The sequence below is a fragment of the Passer montanus genome, unplaced genomic scaffold (genome assembly GCF_014805655.1).
Source record: "Passer montanus isolate IOZ18808 unplaced genomic scaffold, ASM1480565v1 scaffold374, whole genome shotgun sequence".
NCBI classification, from domain to species: Eukaryota; Metazoa; Chordata; class Aves; order Passeriformes; family Passeridae; genus Passer; species Passer montanus.
The window spans coordinates 1,767-18,129 of NW_024368530.1; the positions used below are offsets into that span (position 1 = coordinate 1,767).

The 16,363-nt window shown below is 49.6% G+C and overlaps 1 protein-coding gene across 1 annotated transcript; it reads right to left on the reverse strand.

Annotated features, from left to right (window-relative positions):
- Positions 1-5,097: 5,097 nt before the first annotated feature.
- Positions 5,098-9,665, reverse strand: LOC120506084 (olfactory receptor 14A16-like; the record flags this gene model as incomplete). Its single annotated transcript, XM_039717222.1, has 2 exons — positions 5,098-5,182; positions 8,788-9,665. Coding segments are annotated over 2 exons (963 nt in total), but the record flags the coding sequence as incomplete, so codon positions are not given.
- Positions 9,666-16,363: the final 6,698 nt, after the last annotated feature.

Consider the following 16,363-nt stretch of genomic DNA (forward strand, 5'->3'; position numbering starts at 1 on the left):
AGCAGGGGCTGATCCATCCCCAGTGCGCTGCACAGCCCAGGGCAGCGTCCCAGAGCGTCCTGATGGAGCTGCCAACAACATCCCCCCTTCTGCAGCCCTGGCCTCTCCCCCAGCTCACAGAGGTGCCGCATCCTTGCAGGCACAGCCACGGCAGCACTGGCTCAGGAGCCCCTGTTTGCATTGCACAGAGCAGGCGGGAGCACCCCCATGCTGCTGCTGTGGGGACATGAACCTGAGGGAGCACAAATGCCATCAGCCCCTGGGGCCAGCAAGGGCTGGGGGACACCAGGGAAACCACTCAGCTTTGTCCTGGCCTCTGCAGTCAGCCAGAAACTTTGTTCCCATCAGCTGGGAGTTTCCTGTGCCACTGCAGATGCTGTTGCTCAGAGCCAGGGCTGCCTGGCAGCCACCTCCAAATTGCCCTGAATATTTCCTTGACTTCACCTTTGCTTTCTTTACTCTTCCTGCTACAGATTTCTTCCCATTGCCCACCCGTGTTCTCTCCCCTACAAACAGCCCATCCCTGTTTTCCCTTTCCTCTCTGGCCCCACTCCCCATTGCAGTTCCTGACTTGGCACCATGGGAACGTCCCTTGGGTAGCAGGATCATCCTCCAAGTGCTGCAGGAATTGTCTGCAGGCTCCTGCAGTGCCTGGTGCTGCTCCCTTGCCAGAGGCAGCCCAGGCCAGGGGGGCACATCTGGGCTGCTGTGTCTGCCTGTGGGGCTCCCTGTTCTGGGCAATGAGGAGGAGCTGCAGAGGCTCTGCAGGACTGACAGGATGGGCTTTGGGGCTGGCAGGAGAAGCTGAGGCACCTGGGCTGCTGGAGCTTCTGAAGACCAGGCCCAGGGCTCATCCTGCAACTGCTCCAAGGGTGGTTTCAGAGAATCCCAGAATCAGCAAGGTTGGAAAAGACCTTGGAGATCATCAAGTCCAACCTGTGCCCGGACACTGCCTTGTCTCGCCTGAACCTCCACTTCTCCAGGATAAACAACCCCAGCTCTGTCAGCCCCTCCTCACAGGACTTGTGCTGCAGACCCCTCATCAGCCTTGTTGCCCTTCTCCGGACATGCTCCAGCCCCTCCATGTCCTTCCTAAATTGGGGGGCCCAGAACTGGACACAGCACTTGAGGTGCTGCCCAACCAGTGCTGAGCACAGGGGAAGAATCACTGCCCTGCTCCTGCTGGCCACACCATTCCTGATCCAGGCCAGGAGCCATTTGTCTCTGAATTCTTGAACTGAAGAGCTCAAGTAAGAAGAGGCCTCTGGAGTAGTAAAATTCATCATCAACCTCCAAGTGGCTGGGCTGTGCTAATCAGGACAGACAAGCACTGACTCCCATCCTCCAAACAACTCTCTCAAGGATGCATTTAAAAGGCATTATAATTATTTGTGTACTCTGCGTTGGATGTACTGGAGAAATACCAACAAGATATCCTCAGGAGCTCAAAACAACAAAACTTACTTTACTGGCAAATACAGAAAATCAGAGAAACTTTGTCAAAAGATATAATATGACATTCAATCAACAAAAAAAACACCCACTCCTTAAAGCAATAACTTGGCCCTTTCTACTTCAGAATCTGTAAGCCTGTTCAATATTAATAAATTCAAAATTTGCAAGGGGGAGGGAATTAGAAGAAGATACAGAAAGAAAGACAAAAAGTATTTAGAGAAGCACACACACAGCTACCAACTTCTGTTCAGACAGAAATTCCAAGAGGAGGTAGGGTCAAGATGTGTGCTTGCCTTGTGGTCAACCCTATATTCCCCTTGGTCTTCCTGGGCCCTTCCCCCAGGTGGGACTTGGGCCCATTTGGTCACTCAGGAGCTGGGCTGGGGGCTCCAGAGGTGGCTGTGGAGCATTGCCTGTGCTGTGCCAGGGACTGGCAGCCACTGCTGGGCTGGGATAGAGGCTCTGGGGGGATTGGGGTTCCAGGGCAGGGCAGTGCTGGGGTTGCAGGGCAGGGCAAGGCTGGACCTGCCCCTTCCTGCCCCACACACGAGATGTTTCCAGCCAACAATCTCCTCCAGCCTGTCACAATAGGGAATGTTGGAGGTGAAACTTCAATTTTGGCAATGAGCATCTGGCTGTTAAGGAAAGTTCTTTTCCATAGGCTTGAAAGCCACAGTTCTTGTTTTATTTCTGGTTTGATTGCCTGGATTCTGTTTGGCTTTGTTATTGCTTTTTTTCCCTGGTGCACCTGAAGTGTCCATTCAGGAGCAGAGTGACTCTCGCCGAGGAACTTTTGGTGTTGTCACTTAATATTAAATCTGGTTGTTGCTGATCTCTTGCTGGGGATTTTCTCAGTGCTCTCAAGCCTTTGCTTGTAACAGAGTGAATGAGCCCTGGCCCAGGCTCTGGCCCTGGGGGACACGGGGACACTGCTGGGGGTCCCTGTCCCACCCCCACAGCCCCGGCCCCCGTCCCCATGTCAGCCTCTGGGGTCGATCTCGTGGAACATCCTCTGGGGGAGGCTGCGGCGCTGGGGGCGGGGGGACACGGGGGGACAGGGGTCTGTTGAGAGTCTCTTGTATCATGTGGTGGAAACCCAGGAAAATAATGGCCAGGAGAAGCATGATTTATTGGGAACATCCCTGCACAGCAAATATAACCTTTTGCAAATTATTCCATGCAGCACGCACATGTTTAATTGCTTCTTTTCCTCTTCCTGGTGAAGCAGAGCTGCTTTATTTACTCCAAACAATATTTTTTCCCTCCTCCCTGGTAAAGAACAAGCTCCCATCCTGGCAAGTGCTCCTGGCTTTACTTAAGGCTCATCACATCCATGCCAAGGAGAGTGGAGCAGGTTAATTCATCACTTGTTCCAATGATTAACTTGCCCAGCTGCCAGGTTCAAGAGCCCCAGAGTGCCTCAGGTTATAGAGGATCACAGAAGGAAAAGCTCCATTGAATTCAGCTGCTGCCACACTGGCCCTCTTTGCCTGTCAAACACATTCAGCTGCTCTTGCTCTGCCCTGTGAAATTCCCCCATAAAATACAAGTGAAAGTCCCTCATCACCTGTGAGAAAGCACAGCTGGGTTCTGCTCAGGGCATTTCAAACTACGTGGGGTAGTTGTGACCTCCCATTGCAAAGACAGCATGTCTGGAAAACCAAAAGTTTCTTTTCATGGACTTACCAGACTCAGGACACCTTCCCCTCGATCAGGTTGCTCCAAGCCCCATCCAACCTGGCCTTGAACACTTCCAAGGACAACACAACCACAGCTTCTCTGGAACCTGTTTTGCTCGTCCCAGCTCTAAAATCGCACCCAACTTAGCAGCCTCAGAGATAGATTTCTATTCAGGAGCTGCATTTTTCTGGGAAAGAAATATGGCAAACCTTGTTTGCATCTGACTTTGCAAAATCAACACAAGCTCTTCAGAAAGAGCTGCTGCCCGCTTTTCTTCTTTTTCCCCATTTGCTGGAACATTTTCATTCTGTTGTTGTTTGGAGCAGTATTTTATTAAATCGGGCTGAGGCTGCTTACAATAGTAGAGCAAGTTACTTGTGTGAGGGGTGGAAAACTGAGCTCTTGCACACCCAGTGTTTCTGTTGTTGGAAGTCTTCAATCCCACCTCTCTGGTGGCATGAAATAGGTGCTACTCATCCAATTTCTAAAGTATCATGCAACGAGCTGACACTATTTTAAGGCTTAAAAATAAAGCAAATTTAAAGAAAGCTCTGCTCCTTTCCATGTTCTCTGTTCCACAGTTGATGACAGAAGACAGGAGAGAAAGATTGTTCTGGGAACAATATTTTCAGGACTCTAAAAAGAATATCAAACCTGCTCTGCTGTTACAGCCCTGAAAAGCACTCGTTGTCTTTGCTCACAGAGTCACAATTGTGGTAGGATTTCTACCACAGCACAGGACAGCCGATTTTTGGTTGTTTTCCTGGAAATAACTAGAGCACTTCTGGGTAGCAAAGCAAACATGTGCTTCTTCTAATGGCCCTTGAAACTGGACATGTGAAATGAGGTAGACAAAGCCAAAGGCCAGCTGTCTGAATGGGTCTTCCCATTCTTCCCAGGATGATGAATGGAAATCACTGTTCTGCCAGGGAAAGGGCATCTGCTGGGAATGTGGTGTAGAAAATGTGCTTTCTGCTCCTCTCAGAGCCAAAATTCCTACCCATTTCTCCTAAGTCTTTCTTAGACAAGTACCATGTTCAGCTGAGTGACAGTGAAGCAAAATGGCAATCCAGGAAGAAATTGCCCTGCACACAACATTGCATTCACATGGATGGTTTCTCATTGGCACACAGGAGGAAGTGTCATGGTTTCACCAGGAAGTAAACTTCTGGAAAGTTGTGGTCAAACCAACCAGTGGCCAGATTTGAAAACTGGCACTTGGTGTGGCCACTGGGGACCTGGATACACCTCTGAGAACACACAGGGGTTAAAAGCAGAGGATTCCCAGAGGGACGCTCTCTTTTGAGTCCAGCGGTGAGTTGATCTGAGCTCTCCCCTGCCCAGCTGCTTCTGGGTGGGGCAGGGGAGGCCATGTGGCCTGTGGGGAGGGAGGCCGGAGTTCTGCAAGGTGCAGGGTGGAGGAGATCTGGGATGTTTGGGCAGAGAGTGATAGAGACTGTGCTGGCTTGAAATTTGATATGTTGTGCTGTCACCATGGCCGGGAGAAGAAGTGGGGGGGGGGGGGGGACGGGGGAGGCGGTTGGCCAGAAACCAAGAGTGACAAAACCATTATGAGAAGTAGAGGGAACAGAGACTGATGGGGAGGGTGTGGTGAAGCCCTCTGCCTTCAGCAAAAGATCTCTGTTCCTTAAACCCCTAAGCCCCAGAGAAGTAAATATACAGAGGACAGGTGTCCCAAATGGTGAGAGACGGCCACTTCTTAAAACTAAACAGGGCATTCTTAAAAAGACCTAAGAAGCAGTTTAGATCCATGGACAGTAGTGAGAGCACTAAACATAGAAGAAAAATAGTCACTACAGCAGATTCTCTTTAAGCAACTGCCATGTGTGACATAGAAGCACAAGAAGTTCCAACTGTGTTTCCTGGGGAGGCCCATAGTGCAAAAAGGAGACTCCTCTCTCCTAGTAAACTGGGGGAGGTTGTGTGAAGGAGGGTATTAAACTAAGAATTGAGTGTTAGAAGAGATTGAGTGTTAGAAGGATGGGGGGAGTAGGAGTGTTTTAGAAGTGTTCCATTGTAGATTGTTGTGTGTGTGGGTTTTTTTCTTTTTTTCCCTTTTGTCTCTATGTCGTAGATTAATAAAGTGTTGTTTTTTTCCCTTCCATTTCCAGGTTGAAGCCTGCTTTGTTCTGTTTCTGAGTCACATCTCACTGTAACCATTTTAAAAATATACCTTTCATGAGAGCACTGGCATTGTGCCAGAGTCAAACCATAACACCCCTGAATCCTCTTGGTATTACAACACCACTGGTTACTGTAACTATTGGCTTTGGCCTGTTCCATGGTATAGTAAGGCAGCAGAAAAAGCAAAAATGTTGCCCCCAGGAGTCTTCCTTATCTGTGGGGATCATGCTTGGCCTGCCATACATGCAAAAGCACAAGGAGGACCTTGCTACTTTGGTAAGCTGACATTGTTGGCCCCCACTATCCATCAAATGATCAACATAAGTCACAAATTCAAACGCATTAGATGCAGTGTAGAACAATTAGGACCTGAGTGTAAAGACAATGTTGAATTGTGGGAACGACCATCTGTTATTGTAGCTTCACTTTTTTCACCACTTTTTTCACCACAAGTCGCCTCTGCCAAAGCGACTTGTGCCCTCACCCAATTAAGACAATTAGCCTGTTGGACAGGCAAATAAATTAACATTACCTCCAGAGTGTTAGATGAGCTCACCACTGATGTTGACAGTGTACAACATGCTGTATTATAAAATCGAGCAGCCATTGATTTTTTGTTATTAGCACAAGGGCATGGCTGTGAAGATTTTGAGGGAATGTGCTGTATGAATTTTTCTGATCATTCTGAATCCATTCACAAGAAATTTTCCCAGCTGAAAAATAATATGAAGAAACTCACTGTTGTTGAAAATTCTTATGACAAATGGCTCAAAGACTGGGGAGTCATTGGCTGGTTGAAAACCTTATTGATAGAAGGAATTTGCTTTCTTGCTCTTGTTTTTGCAGTGCTTGTTATTCTTTGTTGCATTCTTCCTTGTATGAAAAAGAGTGTAGAATCAATTCTTAAGTGAGCCTGGGTTGTCCAAAAAGAAAAAGGGGCATGTGTAGAAGGATTCTTGGCTGAACAAGGCCATGATATTCTCCTGTGGGAATTGGACAACCCTGGCCCACAGATTACAGAGTTACTCTGAAGATCATGTACCGTCCTTGAACAAGAACAAGATATACCATGTACTGTCCTCGAACAGATACATCAAGGAAGAAGGAGCATTGTGCAAAGATGAAACCAAATGCCAGGCATGTTACGGGAACTGCTAATTTGGCACACCTTAGCTAAAGATGCTTACAGCGTGACAACCAATCAGTAATTAACATGTGTGTGTTAATATAGCTACTTAACCAATGACCATTAAGCATTAGTGGCGTGAGACTGTGTATAGAGAAGGATAAATATGCCAAAGTTGCTTAAGGAGAGGGAACGACATGTAGCCACACTGGTTGTGAGTGTCGTTACTTGGGACTCTCCGAGGGACCCTCTTCAGTCCCTGGGCCTAAGCATGACATGGCACAAGTGCAGGTATGAGGTTGAGAATGGGCACAGACTGTGGGGGGATCAACACCACCACAGAGTCCCAATGCCTCCAACCCATTTCCAGAAAGGTTTAGCAGAATAAACTACACGTGATAATTCATTTTCACAGAAAGTGAGACACTTATCTCCAGGGCAGTGAAAAGTGATCAGTGAAGAGTCCCTCCCACAAAGCCCAGGCGCATTTGTGACCCAGCACCCTGGACAACCCATTGGCTGGATCAATGCTGGAACCAGGACTGGGGATCTCTTTTTCTCTCTCTTTCTTGTTTTCTTTCTCCCTGCTCCTCTTTGATTCATCTCTCTGTCTCTCTGTGTCTCTGCCTCTCTTCCCTTTCACCTTCCCTCTTGTGCCTTTACACAAAATCCACTGACATGGCCATATATAGGTTGCAGACTGCCATAACAATTTGTCTGCCAAATATGTAATTAATTAATAAAGCTTTGTGGGCCTTTGTGGATTCTTTGAGTTCTAATTTTTTTTTCAGCCATGAGCATCTACAAAATGTGGTTGTTTCCTTCCCCTTAAGCTTGGGAGATCACAGAGAAGGGGGGAGGAGAGGCTTGCTGGGCCCCCGATGGTCACACACATTTAACCCGCCAGTGTGGTTTTGCTCAGCTTTTCTCTAGCAGGCAGCATTAACCAGATGAGGCTGCTCAAGGGTTTCCAGCTATTTGGCATCATCCACAAAGGACTTGGAAGTGCATTTTGTCCCGTGGTACAGGGAATATATGAACATTCCATAGTACGCAAGGGCTGGTCACTGAGGGATGTCACCAGGGAGTGGCTGCCAAGGGGACTCTGTACCATGGGTGACATTTGACCCTCATTGCTCAACCAAATTCCCACCCAACCCATGTTCCACTTCTTCAGTCCAGCTCTCTCCAATCTGGCTCCGAGGTGACCACAGCAGATCATGTCACAGGCCCTGCTAAAGTCTGGGCACACAACATCCCCTTCTATTCACTTCCACAGGGGTTCTGCAGTCCCTGCCTTATCCTGCCACTGCCTGGAATGGCTGCAGAAGGATTTGCCACATCCCCTTCCCTGCTAAGCCTGACAAGTCTGTGACTCTCTCTCCCAATTCCCCTCCCTAACCTGTTTGCAGGTCTGCCCTTCCCAGGTGCCCAGGACCCTCTGGGATGGCTCTGGCCTTTCCAAGGTCTTTGAGAGAAGTCTCACAGTGACACTGCCTAGCCTTCTCAACATCCCTGACACCAATCTCCTGCAGGTGAGGGCAGAGGCCAGTGCTGGGATTGGTGGCTGCAGGGCCTGGTGTGGAACAATTGCCCTGGGGCACCTTCCCAGGCTGTGCCTGAAACAAGGACACAGCCCAGGCCCTGCTCTGCTGCTCCCTCAGGTCCATCCCAGGAGCTCTGACTGTGCCGGGACACTGCTGTATGCCCCCAAGCATACTCCCCCTCTGCCCCAGGCACTGGGCTTTGCTGTGCCAGGGCATTCCTGGGACACATTCCTGACAGCAGCTCTGGAGAGAGTGCAAAGCATTCCTGCCCTGCCCTCAGGAGATGCCGTTTGCTGGTGGAGCTGCTGTGCTGGAGCCCAGCTGTGTCCCAGCAGTGCCCATGGCCTGTCCCTGCCTGAGGGCACAGCACGGACACGCAGCAGGACAGTGACCAAGCTGCCAGAGCACTCTGGCCTGGCACCCACAGCAGGGCTGGGAAGGGGAGTGTGGAGCTGGGAAGAGCAGCTCTGAAAGGACCAAGTGCTGCTGCTCTGCTGGAACCCTTCCCTTTGTCCCCTATAACTTCATGCAGGTTTCAGAGTTGGGATCCCAGAAAAAGAAGGCACTGCAAGGTCATTTATTTTGTTCAAACATAGAAATAATACAAATCCTGGTTTACAGAGCTTCTGGATCAAATTCAAGAGGCAGACAAAGAATTAGGCGAGGGATGAATTAAAACATTTAATTGAGCACAAAATTATGGCAAGAAGAACCCATAGCCACCACCAAAGACCTGAGAAGGCAGACTGGGCAAGTAATGAGTTCCATTCTGAAAACTATGCAGCAGAAAAAAAACACTTGTTTGCTTCTGAAAAGTATCCAGTCATCATTTTCCTCAGGGCATCCTTGAGCTCCTGGTTCCTCAGGCTGTAGATGAGGGGGTTCAGGACTGGAGGCACCACCGAGTACAGAATTGACAAGGCCAGATCCAGGGATGGGGAGGAGATAGAGGGAGGCTTCAGGTAGGAAAATACTGCAGTGCTGAGGAACAGGGAGAGCACGGCCAAGTGAGGGAGGCAGGTGGAAAAGGCTTTGTGCCGTCCCTGCTCAGAGGGGATCCTCAGCACAGCCCTGAAGATTTGCACGTAGGAGAAAACAATGAACACAAAACAACCAAATAACAGAAAAGCACAAACTATGAGAAGCCCAAGTTCCCTGAGATAGGAATTGGAGCACGCGAGCTTGAGGATCTGGGGGATTTCACAGAAGAACTGGTCCAGGACATTGCCATGGCACAGAGGCAGGGAAAATGTATTGGCTGTGTGCATGACAGCGTAGAGAAAGCCACTGGCCCAGGCAGCTGCTGCCATGTGGGCACAAGCTCTGCTGCCCAGGAGGGTCTCGTAGTGCAGGGGTTTGCAGATGGACACGTAGCGATCATATGACATGATGGTGAGAAGGGCAAGCTCTGATCCAGAGAAAAAGAAAATCAGAAAAACCTGTGCAGCACATCCTTTGTAGGAGATGGTGGTGGTGTCCCAGAGGGAATTGTGCATGGCTTTGGGGACAGTGGTGCTTATGAAGCCTATGTCAAGAACAGAGAGGTTGAGCAGGAAGAAGAACATGGGCGTGTGCAGGTGGTGGCCGCAGGCTACGGCGCTGATGATGAGGCCGTTGCCCAGGAGGGCAGCCAGGGAGATGCCCAGCAAGAGGCAGAAGTGCAGGAGCTGCAGCTGCCGCGTGTCTGCCAATGCCAGCAGGAAGAAGTGGCTCTGTTCAAGGAGGAGACAGTGACAAGTCAAGGGAGATTTTGCTGATCAGTGTCCAAGCCCTGTCTCCCAGCCCTGCCCCTGCTGCTCTGTGCCACCCAATTTTCCTTTTCTCAGAGCCTTTCCTTCAGCCCCTGGAGCTCTGCTGGGATCTGGCCCTGTTTCTATGATGAGCAGGGGCTCTGCCCATGGACGCTGAGGAGTCAGCTCTGCTTCTCAGCAGTGGGGTCATGGGAATGGGGACAGGGGCCAGTCCTTGGCTTGGACTTCATCAGCCCAAACTGCTCCTGAAGCAGAGGAGCTCAGCAGCATCTCCTGTCCAAGGGCTAAGGAACAGTGGCAGCCAAAGGCAGTTTGAGAGGGTTTCCTGCTGTGCCCAGGGAGGTCAGAGAGAACTGAGCAATGCAAGAGCAGTGGCTGTAACTAAGTGAAGGGTGAGGGGAGCTGCTCTGTCGCTCCATCTGTCCCCAGCTGCCCTTTCTGAGACCCAGAGCAGTCCCTGTGCTCCCCTGAAAATCAGCCTGACAGAGCTGAGAGCAGAGGGATCCACAGCATTCGGGAATGAGCTGGGCGTGAGCTGGAGCTCTCAGCAGCCCTGGCCCACACAGCACCCTCTCCACAGCAGCAGGACCTGCCCTGGCAGGAGTCACTCCTTGCCCCCACAGCTCCCCTGCACTTTCCATGGTGAGCTGCCAGGCAGGCTGAGAGCTGCCCCTGGCAGGTGGCACATCCCCTGGGCTGGCCAAGAGCCCTGAGGGCTGCAGGACCTGCTCTGCAGGACAGCCCTGGCAGCCCTGGCTGCAGCCCCAGCGTCACCCTCTGCAGCCATCCTTGGCAGCAGAAGCCATCCTGCCCTGTCCCTCTGAGGGTGCCCAGGGCAGCCCCGTTCTGCAGCACATCATCCCCCAAAGCAGAAACTGCAGCAGAGCCATCCTTACAGTCCTGTCAGTCCTGTCCTGGGTCAGCCTCAGGAGATCCCTGCAACCAGAGACTGACTGTGTCAAAAGCTGTGAAGATTTCTCCATGAATGAGATCAAAATTGTCCTTCCAGCTGCTTTGAGCCTCTGTCTGCTTCACTGCTCTCAGGTACCTGCAGGCAGTGTCCTCAGCCCTGCTGGGCTGGGAGAGAAGCTGCTCCTCAGGAGAAATGTCTTTTTGAAGGTCCTCTTGGTTTCCAAGTGCTGCTTCTGTGCCAGGAGCCCAGCCCAGCTCAGCAGCACACACACACACAGCACAAGGACTTTAATTACTCTCTTGGGGATTTGGTGTTGTTTACATGAGACCCAGTCCCCGAGAGTGTTCAAAGAACTTCACAAGAACTACTAGTTAAATTTAAACTCCAAAGCTTCTTGAAGTTTTAATGGGTCCCACTGAGGGACATGACTGAGAAAGTTCTCACCAGGTAGAGCAGAACACTGGAGGCAGTGATGACAGCTGGGGACAAGCAAGAGAAAGGTGTCTCTAATGCTGAGCAAACCTGCGCCTCTGTCCCTGCAGGCTGTCGTCATCCCCCGGCTGGCCCACCTGGCTGACCCTGTCCTTTGGTGACAGCTCTGCCTCCTGCCTGCCTCTGCCTGCCCACACAAAGCCTTGGGCTGCTCCAGGCTCCTTCTGGGAGATGTGTTGCACCACAGCCCTGCCCTGGGAGGGGAAATCCTTTCTCCTGGTGTCCAGTCTGGACCTCCCCAGCTGCCCTTTGCATTAATCTTTTCTTTCTCTGGTGGTTCTCTACCATGTCAAAAGGATCCACCATCTCTGAAACCACCCTGCAGTCCTTCCCAGGGCTCTCCTCTGCTGTCCTCAGTCCCCACCCCACTGAGCACAGAGCTAGTTTGTCCTTATAGAGTAGTCAAGTGCTTGAGGCCAAGAGCACCCAGACAAGAGGGACAGTTCTTTTCTATAGGAAGGAAACCGCAGAACCCCAGGATTTTGAAGGCAGACGAGAAGCAGTCACTAGAGGCCAAGGCAAGCCAGACCTCTCTGACCTTGCAGCTTTTGTCTGAAGGCAGACTTTGGATATTTGGGGAGTTTTGAGGGTGGAATTCCATTTCAGCCATGGGTTCCTGGACTGGAATGACAATTCTCCATAGGAAGGAAAGGATGGAGCCCCAGTGTTTCAAAGGCTGATTAGAGTCGGCCAGACGTTGTCAGGGAAGAATCCTTGGATAGACAGAATTTGTGAGGCCAAACCCCTCTTTTGTCTGTGGGCATCTGGATGAGAAGGACAATTCTTTTCCATAGGAAGGAAAGTACAGAGCCACAGAGTTTCAAAGGCAGATGAGAGCAGGCCCTCAGGAAGCCAAGGGAACCTGGACAACCCTGGCAGCTTTTGTCTGGGAACTATCCTTGAATATAAAGTATTTTGGAGGTGGATTATGAATTTTGGCCATGGATGCCTGGACTTGAAAGACCTTTTTTTCCATGGGAAGAAAAGCACAGCCCCCCCAGTGTTTTGAAGGCAGATGAGAGGTGGCTCCCAAAGAGGCCAAGGTCAACCAGAGCTGTCTGTCCTGGCAGGTTTCATATGGGATTAATCCTTGGATATAATCACATTTCAAGGAGGAATCCCAATTTCGGCCATGAACCCCTGGAGGAGAAGGGCAGCTCTTTCCCACAGGAAGGAAAGTACAGAACTCCAGGGCTTCAGGGGCTGAGGAGAAGTGTTCCTCAACATGCCAAGGTCAGCTGTGCCAGTCAGGCAACCCCCAGGAGACCCAGCCAACCAGACCTCTTCCATCTTCTTGGATCCTTAGCGCCCTGCAGCATTACAATGGCCCCTTGTTTCCATGAGGCCGTGTGGGATCACAACAGATCTTTGTTTCCATGAGGCCCAGTTGAAGAAAGTGAGGCAAGGAGACCTGCTCCTTTTAAATACCTTTGTTAAGTGATCAGCTCTGGGTGGGGGCCTGAGGGGTCACACACACCGCTGCTGCTCCCTTTGGAGATGCAGAGAAGGAGATGGACCGTTTTGCTTCACAGCAGAACTGGGGCTTCCATCCTCACAGGCATGCCTAGGAAGACAATTTTTGGCTCGTAGTCTAGGATCCTCATTCTGACTCTGTTCTAGTCAGGTCACGGTGGCCTCTGAAACCTTGCTGGTGGAGTAGGAGAACTTCTTGCTAGTAGGACCCTTTGTTTAGTTCCTTAAATCTTCAGTTAGTTTGTCATTTTTAGGGTCTTTTGTTGGATCTTCTTGAGTGTCTCTTAATTTGCATATTTCCTAAAGATGTTTCCCGGTGCCATTTTGGGGAGCAGTGAAGGCAGTACCCGATAAGTGTATCAGTAAGGTAAGGGGATTAACAGTGGGGAGTAACTTAAAGGTTTAACACAATTAACTTATTATAATTAAAATTAACAGCTCGAATTGTGTTAACTTATGAACTTGTTCATAACAACTCCCCCCTCTATTCCTTTGATCGGGCTGAAGTCCGCATCAATTTGCTGTTTCTAGCTCTTGGAAATAAAATTTCCTGAGTTTTTGGTATTTATTGTATATTTCTTTGGCAATCTTGTGGTTTTGTTACTGGCTTTCCACTAGCATTACTTTTCCTTGCCTCTGATTACTCACTTCGGGAAGTTGAATACTTGCTCAGACTGCAGAAGTTAATATTCAGACTAAACAGGGGAACAGACAAGGTAGAAACAACAATCAAACAGACAGTTATAAACACAGCCTTTTTCCACCACATTCCTTTAAAGGACCAGAACTCGTTCCACCATTTGCTATTTATTAAAGGTGTCCACTCTTGATTTCCTACATAAGCCAATTTGCAGATTTCCTTAGAGATGTTTTTGATTACTGCACTTTTATCATCAATTTCCAAGCAGCACTCAGAGGAGTTGAATTTTCCACACATCCCCCTTCATCTGCCAATAGGTAATCTACGCCAAGTCATATTTGATAAATTACTGTTCTCATTTGGGACAATTGGTCACTTATATGCTCAAATGCTAGTGTTTCTATTTGAAACTTTTTCAAGTACTGCTTGGAGCCTGATTATTCTATTTAACATATAGATAGGGGTACGGTAGCCCCAAGATCCATCTCGAGCCCATGTGGCTGGCTCATATGTTTGGATGATTTCTTCTGGAGTCCACACTTTGCTCTTCCGTACTTGTGTACCTTCCATGTCAATTACATCTTTTTTCCTTCTATTGACTTTCCTTAAATCATCATATACTGGACCTCCTAGGTGTAGGTAGTAGGAAAAAGGCTGGTTTGATGATCCCTATGGTACAACTCCCAGTCCAGTCTCCGGGTAGCTTTGTATAAGCTTTGTCCCCACAGATCCAAAACAAATACTCTGGAGCTTGCCAGAACCCATCTCTGGTTTCATCTGGGAACTCCCAAAATTTTGACAGTTCTCTGATCACCCAGAAGGGGTTCATTCTTTTTCCTGTACATTTATACAACTTATATCCTTCATGATATATACATCCTTTTTCGGTTTGTCCAACAGCCCAATACGTATTGGATTCCTTTGGGACCCATATGGTATCTAGATTTTTTATTATCAAATACCTTTTACATGTCATTTTTCCTACAGTGGTGTTGTATCTTCTCCCCACCCTTAGTATGCATTCTTCACCCGTTACTTTTGATTTTAGGTTCCATTTTTCTTTTCCTCTGGATGTCAAAGATTGGTATTCTAATTTTGTTTGTTTCCATCTTAAAATTTTTAGTGGGCTTAGACTAATTCCTTCCCATGGCCATATTTCTGTCATTTGGGTACTTCCGAAGACCCAACATTTGGTTAAGTTCAACTCTTTGCTTATCTTTTCCACTAGGTCTATAATTTTTTTCCCAAGTGGATGTCAGGACTATCTCCTTCTCTCGCCAGCTGATTTTCTTTTACCAGGTCTTTTAACCCTTCGTGTTCAAAACAAAACCAGGATTCTCCTACTGGACATTCCCTAAGCAGGTGCTGCCTATAAGAGGCTGTATTCCTGGTAGTCCAATATACCTTCCCGTCTTCTCGATAGGTGATTAATTGAGAGTGATTAAAACAGCTCAGGTTTATGCTAGTGTAACTCTGAATAGGGACCTCAGGTCTTCCCCATCATAGATGGGGTGATAACATTTGGTGCAAGGATCCTCATCTCTGCTGAGAGCAGCACTCATCAGTAGCATCAGCACCAATCTTCCCAAGAGTCCGGTAGGGGCAGTTGTTCTCATGTTTGCTCCTGATGGTCTTGCCTTTTGGATCTGAGGTCTTCCCAGGGATTTTATACAAATTCCTCCACACTGGCTGTTTCACCCTCTAATCTGCTTATTTTTACTGCCTTTCTGGGAAAGTTCAGCAGGAGAATTTAATTTCTATTAATTTTTCAAAGGGGGTGATTTTAATTTTTTTAACACTTTGTAACACTCAGCACATTACAACAAATCTCTTAACTCTTATAATAGCTTGTTGAAGCAACTGGGAAGGACTGGGAATGTACTCATGGGTATTGGGAGGTACTGAAGGGGCACAGGGGCTGTACTGGGAATACACTGGGCTGTACTGGGAGGGACTGGAGAGGGTGAATGGGCTGTTCCCGCCTCCATCGCCTCCCAGACGAGGCTCCTGCCCATCAAAACCTGCTGCAAATTAGCGCCGGTGTGGGACTGTCGAAGGCAGTGCCTGGTGTCAGTGCCATATTTTCTATTTTGCATAAAACTCCCGTCATGCCCTGCGGCCCGATAGCGCCCCACTGGAGCTGGGACTACAGCACCTGTCATGCCCCGTGCTCCACAGAACCCACCCCGGTATCCACCCCCCATCTGTCCCTTAAGTGTCCCCTAGACCCTGCAGGATCCCTCAGTGCCCCTCAGAGCCCATTCAGGACCCCGCAAAAGAGTCCCCGGATCCCCTGAGTGCTCTCAGCCCCACAGATGCCCGGTACAGCCACTTCTGGGAATTCATCTCCTCTCATCCCCAGCAGCCCCAGAGCCCCTCATAGCACAGTCCCGCACCTAAAACTCGTGCCATGCCCCGCGCCTTAAAGAGCCCAGTTGGAGCTCCCCAAGCTCCCCCCAAGGGCTTCCGAGCCGTTTTCGTTTCCCTTGCAGACCTCCAGTCGTGGCTCGGACGCAAAAGTGTTCCCCAAGTGCCTTCCCAGACCCCAAACGCCACGTTCCAACCACTTTCGGGACTACAGCTCCCATCATGCTCCGCGGCGAATGTGCAGCGCCATTCCAGTCAGGACTTCGTCTCTCATCATGCCCCGCGCCCCACCCAGAACCACTGGAGCTGCGCCTACAACTCCCGTGATGCTCCGCGGCCCGTTAAACCGTATTATACCCGCGCCTACAAGTCCCATCACCCCCCGCGCCCCAGAGAGCCCCGTTCGCGCTCCCCAAGGGCCCACCTGGACCCCGAAGGGCACCAAATTCCCCTTCCTGACCTCCAAGGGCCCCCCTGGACCCCCAAGTGCTCTCCCGGACCCCGAACTGTCCCTCAGAATCCCTGAGTGCCCCTCCAAGTGCCCACCCAGCTCCCCCAAGTGTCTTCCAGACCTCAAGTTCTCTCTGAATTCCCTCCCCAGACCCAAATGTACCCCAGAAATGTCTCCCTGGACACCCAAGGGCTCTCCCGTGCCCCTGTCTGAGAAAAAGATGATAAAAAAGATGACAAAATGACTGGACATATTACTAATTACCATAAAGAGGAAGAAATAAATAGCCAACAGACATTACTTAAGTAAGGGAATTGTGTTAC